Source organism: Phyllobates terribilis, unplaced genomic scaffold (assembly GCF_046119375.1).
Source record: "Phyllobates terribilis strain yellow unplaced genomic scaffold, ASM4611937v1 Scaffold_3__8_contigs__length_932513732, whole genome shotgun sequence".
Lineage (NCBI taxonomy): Eukaryota > Metazoa > Chordata > Amphibia > Anura > Dendrobatidae > Phyllobates > Phyllobates terribilis.
Genome location: NW_027362763.1, coordinates 831,557,448 through 831,565,930, shown reverse-complemented (window position 1 = coordinate 831,565,930; position 8,483 = coordinate 831,557,448). Strand labels below are relative to the sequence as shown.

Genomic DNA, 8,483 nt, shown 5'->3' with positions numbered 1-8,483 from the left:
CCAAGAACCTTTATGCCCTTGTTGTCTACATATCACACTCTCCCACGAAACTGCCTGCAGAGGTGATACCAGCAGTTTAATTCTCTCAGCAAAATTTATATACATATATATATATATAAAATATATCTTCTATAAAAATATATATATGTAATCATTATTATTTTTACATTACATTAAACATTCTTCTTATTTTCCCTTTGTTGATTAATCAGGGTTGGCTAAGGATCCTACGGCCAGAATACATTCTACACTCTAGAACAGTATCAGCATATTGAACAATGAGTGCTTAGATCAAGAGGGATTTATCATGTTACAGAAAGTCCTACGTTATGTATGTTATATGCATATATGTGTGTGTATATATATATATATATATATATATCTATATATATATATATATATATATATAATACATATATATAAACACACGGACGCATGTGTTTATGTGTGTGTGTATATATATATATATATATATATATATATATATATACTCAAACATATATACCCACACACACACACACACACACACACACACACACATATATATATATATGTGTATGTATATATATATATATATATATATTTGTATATAGATGGAAAGATAAATGGAAAGATAGATAGATATAGATAGATAGGTTCTGTTCACATTCTAGTCATATATTCTGCATGGTGATCAGGAACCATTGTCAGATCCCAAATTCGGGGTATACTATATCCGGAACTATAGTCATAGTGATTATGAGAGATGAATAGAACATCTGCTTAATGTTATAGGAATTGTCAGAAATATTTGTCTACTGATGAATATAATTGTCCTTTACATCTCATTTGTCATTTGTCATTGGAACCCAAAAATAAAAATCCAGAAAGAAATGGCAATACAATTTTAATAGAGATTGTTAAAACCTGACTGGGACAGGTCAGAATACATAGTCATAAATAAAGTGTACAGAAACCATAAATTAAGCCTTTTCAAGCATTTTACTTAGAAAAAAAAACATTAAAATTTGTGAATTACAACGACATTTCCTTATTTTTACATGGAACATTTTTACAGACTTTTGGTCCTTTTGTAGAAACTACACGGCATATAAGGATCCACCACATTCACAAAAAAATATACCCCCTGCAACAAAGTGGGAACACAAATTGTATTCAAACGTAATTCAGCAAACCTGACAGCTAAAAAGGGGGTCAAAACAAACTGTACAGCTGAAGGAAAGGGGCAGGGAGCACATACTATTGTTGTACATGGATTTATACAGTCATTGTAAGCAAGTCCATTATGCCTGTTGTCTAGAATTAGGAAGAGTTCATTATGGGTCTGGAATACACACCTTGATAGTATGAGGTGTCACTGGAAAGGGGTGAAGACTCTAAGCCAGTTTTGTTCGTTACTGAGCTCATTGCTAAACTACCTGCCATGGGGGAACCATATCCTGAATAATGCATCACCTGTTCATATGCTTTCAAGTCCATTTTATGGTGGTGGTGATTGTGGTGATGGTGGTGATGATGGTGTTGCTGTTCAGAGGACATTAGATTGTTGATGGAGAAAGGGTGGTTGAAAGAATAGTGGTGTTCTGGTTTGAGGTGGGATTGGGCGTCATGGGACAACACAGAGTGGTGCTGGGAGAGCAGGTGTTGGGCTTGGGAGACAGGAGAAGTTGTATGATCTGGGCTCAGACCTTGGTTTGACTTCATGTCAACAAGGGTCCTCTTCTGTTCCTGGCATGGGGATGAACTGGAGTGAGGAGACTCATTGCCTCCAGAACTTTCCGAGCTGCTGTTGGTAGCAGCAGACCCCACACTAGATGCCCCCTCAGAGAGTTTCTTCCCACCACTGTCTCTGGGGTTGTGCTTCTTCTCGCACTTGAAGCGCTTCTGGCGTCTCAGGTAGCAGCCATTCTCAAACATGTTACCAGAGTCCGGGTGGAGAGTCCAAAAAGAGCCTTTGCCAGGTTTATCTGGAGACCTCGGGACTTTGAGGAAACAGTCGTTAAATGACAAAGAGTGGCGGATTGAGTTCTGCCAACGCTGCTGGTTCTGTCTATAGAAGGGGAATAGGTCCATGATCCACTGGTAGATTTCACTCAAGGTGAGCATCTTGTTAGGAGACTGTTGGATGGCCATAGTGATGAGGGATATGTAAGAGTATGGAGGCTTGGCATGGGTGTAGCTCCTCCGGTAAGTTTTAGGATCCCTGGATCTGTTAATATTAGACTGTCCATATATAGGGCTCATCGAATTGATGTTGGTATAGGGTGCCAGTGCGTTCATGGATGATGCCTGGGCGCTCATGGGGCTCATGCTGGGGCTCAGGTGAGTAGCCATGCTCGCTACTCCGGAACCCATGCCAGCCATAGCACCGGTGCCAGGAGACATGCCAGTGAGAGAAGGGCTCATTCCAGTGTTCACATAGGACATGTTCATGGAACTTGCTGTCATGTTAGCCGAGGTGCTCATGGCTGACATACTCATATAGGTGTTCATCGTGTTCATGCTTAATCCGGCATTCATGTTACTTACTGAGGAGTAAGCCTGGAAAATTAATAGGGCACAGTTACTAATTGCAATTAAATGAGATAGTTAACACTGATATAGTAATATTGTCATATATAACTGCAGTGCAATGTGAAATTACACATAACATTTATGAGTGTATGCGTAATTTATAAATACATATATATATATATATATATATATATATACATATATACTCGCGTACATATACCGTATATGTAGATCTCTCTCTATTTATATATACACATATATATTCGTGTGTATAATTTATATATATATATATATATATATTTATATACCCACATATATACACACACTTACAGATACCATATTATGTATATATCTATATATTTATGTATATATATGTGTGTGTGTATGTTGTGTAATTTATATATATATATATACACTAAATGCATACACACATATATAAACACATACATATACCATATATGTATCTCTCTCTATCTATACACATATATATATATATGCGTGTATGTGTAATATATATATATATACATATACACATACATTCATATACATATATACTTATGTGTATATATATATATATATATGTACATATGTACGTGTGTATATATATATCTGTATATACACACGTGTGTGTATATATATATATATATATATATATATATATATATATATATACAGATACTACTTGCTGTGTTTTGTTTTATTTTGCACTGAGGTCAAATAAAGAAATAATAATTTATCAATATTAGTGTACATATATATATATATATATATATATTAAAATAGATGTAAATACTGATTCTTCTTTTCATCAGACATAAACAGACCTACAAAGGTTAACTTTGACACCAGCTATTTGATAAAATACCCCTCATACTTAATAACTTAATATTTAACTAGTAAACAAATGTTAATTTAGCTGGGAAACTACAAATCCGACAAATAATGACTTCCTGCGTCCTTCTGTGCCTTGCTCTGTTATTACTATCCTTTCACTGCTGTTATATTAGCTGATCCCATAGCAGAGGAGAGAACTAGTCAGGTGCAGCTTGTGTTACCCAACCTTGAAACCACCAAAAATGAATCCTAGAAGTGAACCCAAATACTTGTCAACCAATTGCACTGTATTGGTGGTGACCTACTTCTTCATAATCAGATGAAAATGTCACAAGATGACTCTCCAGAAAGTTTGATTAGTTGTTATATTTACTATAAGAACTTTTTTTTTTACTTTCTCTCTCCCCCCAAGTGTTCCCCCCACCCCACCCCATGCCAAACATAACGTTGTTGGGATAGTGTGTGGCTCAGTCATCGAAGAGGATTTGGAGGCGCCGCAAGTCAATATTTGATCACAAAGTTAATATTATCCCAAGGCTAACAGTGTGCTATAAAGAGAGAGAATGACAGAAAGTAGAGAGATAGCTGGTTACCTCTGGTTCTGTGTAGTAGCTGCTCCAGTCGGAATGTTCGTGTCCTTCCATTTTCACAGCTCCTAGCATACTGGAAGCTGAGTGCATGGCAGTTTAAAATTTAACAGCAGCAACCAACAACAGTGATAGCAACAAAAAGAGAGAGAGAGAGGTAGAGAGAGGAACCCTCCCTCCCCAGCACTCCCTCTCCCTCTCTGAACTAGGAGGGGGAAGGAGAGAGCTGCAGCTTGGGTTGTGCTACTGCAGATCTGAGCAGTGGCTACTGGGCTGGGGAGTGAAGGGAGGACAGCTCAGGCTGGTAGAGTAAGTAGTAGGGAGAATGGCTGCTGCTAGCCTTCACAATAGTGGTGGTGATAATGATGATGATGATAACAGTGCTGTGGTGACGTTGCTGCTGCTGGGTGATATAGCATGCAGCTCTGGAGGAACCTCCAATCCCAAAGTCCTCAACAGCCCATTTGAATAATCAGCTCACACCTAGGCGTGGGGCTCTTCCTTGGCCCCCTATTCTACACCTGCCTTACACCCAAAAGAAAAGTCATTTGAATAGATTCATTAAGATTTAATCTCACTGACCAGTCCAGGGGGGAGGGTCCCTGGCACTGTGATGTCTGCCATGGAGTCACAATATTCATTTTTATCTGTCATTGATTACTTTCAAACCAATACTTATTAGCTACCACTTCTACAAAGGAAGTCAGCGCAGCCATGCACTATGCTAAACACTGCAAAACATCATGTAAGTGATGAAATCAGTGCAACCATACACCATGCTACAGTCAGAAATATTACATGTACACCTGGAAGCAAGTGCATCTAGAAATGATAATATCTGTATAATACTCACACACATTACAGTCAGTGTATAAGTATACTATTCCTTACAAATAAAATACACACTGATCTGAGAGTCAATGTAATCATGCATCCCTCCTCATTCATACATGCATATTCAGATCTATCTATCTATCTATCTATCTATCTATCTATCTATCTATCTATCTATCTATCTATCTATCTATCTATCTATCTATCTATCTATCATATATCTATCACCTGTCATATTACTTAGAAGGAAATCAATGCAATCTATTTAGTAAATAATGCAGTAGGAAATCAGAGTACTGAAAGTATTATTCTATTTACAGGTAAAAAAAATCACGACATAATGGCATATGAAAAGTACATTTTATGCACATTTAAAATGCAAAACACATATTTATCTTTACATCATCTTATAATTCCCTTCTAATACACAGGATAAATCTTTGCACATGTAAGTAATAAATACTATGTATTACATGCTACACAATGCACACATATATACAAGTATACTATGTACGACATGCTGCAAAGGTAAACGGTACATACACTACAAAAGGCACTAATGCAGTATATATTATACATGTATAAAAGGCAGCACATATATGCATCATATTTACAGATACATTATAAACACACTATTGACCATATGTTAAAAATGCAGCATCACTGTAAGCTTTTTACATGGATAAAAAGAAATGAGAGAAATAGACAGATAGACAGACAAATAGATAGAGAAATAGATAAATAAAGAAATAGACAGATAAATAGAGAAACAGATACATAGAATATACTTAATATACATGTATATATAAGAATTTTACATGGATAAGAGGAAATCAGATAATCTAGGAGACATAGACAGATAAATAGACAAAATCAAAATATACTTAACATGCATGTAAATATGTATATCTGTATATATAAATAGATATATGTAGATATATGTAGATAGATATATAGAGAAAGAAAGAAATAATATTTTGTATAATATATATATATATATATATATATATATATTCAATTTATTTAGCAAGGAAAGATACACAGCACACTCAGCACAGAGTGCCCTGAGACAGAATAGGCAGTGTGTGTGTGTGTGTGTGTGTGTATATATTATATATATATATATATATATATATATATATATATATATATATATATATATATATATACATGTATATATATATATTACAGTACATGTATCGGGTAAAGAGTGTTGCAAGTCTTGGAGGCCGGCTGGTGCAGTGGGTGCTGAGTATCGGGATAATATATGAATTCCGCATGATCTGGACGATAGTCGCGAATTTATAATAATTGCAGATCGCAGAAGGCAAAATCTCATCTCAGTTCATCAGATGTTTTTCTTCGTCAGATTTTTTTTCTGCAACCAAGACAAATCCCGGCTCTTTTAGAAGGGAAAAAAAATGAAAACTGTCTGCACTGCGGCCCCGTCCAATAGGTACATAGAGCTGATGATACAAGATAGCTCTCTCCATCCTGAAGACCATCAGAACATCCCAGCAAACACGTGCGATTAGAGGATCTTGCTGAGCCGGCTGCAGGTGTAGTCAGGGAGCCGGCAGCAGCAGCAGCAGCATCTCCATCCCCAGTGCTGCCTCCCTGCTCCTGGCTCCCAGCACTGCTGCCTGCCGCCCGCAACATATATTTATTCTCCAGGAGACGTTTGCTGTGTGAGATATTAAACAAAGTAAAGTTTATTTAACGTGTTTGATCATCACAGATTTAGCAGATCGTCTCAGCGATGGTCAATAAATTGGGCCTTAGGAAAACAAGGGAATTCTCAGCTAGAATGGAGCTGTGAGTTTGGTTTGTACAATCCTGTACACAGTGCTAGTCATATAGATAGAAGGGATTATATCTAAATATTTGTGCCTCTCTATTTATAGACGTCCACATACATGTAAGATACACACAGACCCTGAGTGTCACCCTGCAATCTGCTGCCCCAGGAACATGTCATAAAGGAGCAATTACCTCTGATCTTCTCATTGATAGTTGGTGATGTTTTCCTGGGGAATTTAATAGAAACTATGTAGGTAATCTTTATTTCTATCCTTATAAATTGCATATATGAAATATAGGCCTCCTGCATTTATTTAAGGTGGTTCCTGTTATCACACTTTGGACTAAATTATTAGGTTATCCTGCATTAATGTACTTTTCCATATGTTTTTAGATATATACATATGAATATTTAATATATGTATATATTTGTTATATATCCATGCAATATACACACACATTTATATATATATATATATATATATATATATATATATATATATATATATATATATATATATATATATATACTAATTAATCCATTACACACTCTCAGTTCTACACAGTCTTCATCCACCAATATAGAGATGTATCAGGGTAGGTGAAATTTGTATAGACATTGTACAGTGGCTTCATTTGACACTTACACAGGTAAATTGGAATTATTTGGAAGAGAGCTCCCCCTCTTGTTTTTTTTAATGTACTTCTACCTAAGACGCATGAAAGGCAATGTTGTTATAGGTCTGTACTGCAGCAAAGCTCCGTATAAAATGAGCTTATTATTACAGTGCAATAGTGCTTTAGTAATTACCAATACTGGTAATATATAGAATTTATGTTACTATTCATCCATACAGCTTACTGTATTTCTGAAATCCTACTGACATAATTCCAATAAGACCAATAATGTCATGTTCACACTTTCAGGATTCTGTTAGGAATCAGACATGGATCCATTCCTAAACTCTCACAGAAACCATAGACGTTATGCAGTTATTTTATTCTCCATTTACATGACACATAATAATGAACATTCTGCAGGTTTTAAAATCCTCAACCAGTTAATAATTGCCATGGATTCCATGTGACAAAGCTACAGATTAGCCTGATAAAATCACAGAGGGCTATCACGTGTGTGGATTCGGTGATACATCCACAGAAGAAAGTTGAGCTTCAAGTCTCAGTTTTCTGCCCCAAATTCTTATAAAAATGTGCACTGCATTTACACAAGACAAATCAAACCTGTGTGACAATATTTTAAGACATAAGTGATTTTATTTCATGCCCTTAAAGAGGATCTATAGAAAGTTTTCTTACCCTATTTGAAGGTTATGGACACCTTTGGAGGTTTTCTTTTACTTGAATGCATATATTTTGGGCTAAAAATAACATCTGCAATCAAGTTTAATTTAAAAAAAATTGTACCATTTAGCTACTGAAAGGGTATTCTCAAGTTTGAAAGTTATCCCCACTCTGTGGTATAGGAGATAACTTTCCTATCACTGGGGGACGACTGGCTGTTGGGGACACCACAAATCACAAGAACTGGAGTTTTGAAGAGGCCCGGCTCAACAGAGCAGAGGTCTATCATACTTACTGCTGCTCCACTCATTCTTAATGGGGGCACCAGAGATTGCCGAGAGCCGCTACAGAGAATCTTTGTCACTCTTATTAGTATGAATGGAAAAACAGTGAGCATGATGGAGCTTCTCTCAGCTGATTTATGATCACAGACCACATCAAAGGTGAAACAAACTTTGATGTGGTCTAAAATCAGCTAGGAGAAGCGCAGCAATAGAGAAATGGAAAAAAAATTGCAAACTCTCTGTAAGGCCACTGCCCCATGATCAGTATTTGGTTAGTATTCAGTCAGTAATTTTTCTCAGGAGTGGGAGCCAAAACCAGGTGAGGAGC

At 36.2% G+C, this 8,483-nt stretch overlaps 1 protein-coding gene across 1 annotated transcript; it reads right to left on the bottom strand.

Annotated features, from left to right (window-relative positions):
- Positions 1-869: 869 nt before the first annotated feature.
- On the bottom strand, positions 870-4,338 carry FOXA2 (forkhead box A2). The gene is made up of 2 exons (XM_073672445.1): positions 3,942-4,338; positions 870-2,541 (listed from the first exon to the last, which is right to left on the bottom strand). The coding sequence occupies exons 1-2, from the start codon at positions 4,026-4,028 to the stop codon at positions 1,303-1,305; spliced, it is 1,326 nt and encodes a 441-aa protein (XP_073528546.1). The 5' UTR covers positions 4,029-4,338; the 3' UTR covers positions 870-1,302.
- Between the last annotated feature and the right edge of the window lie 4,145 nt (positions 4,339-8,483).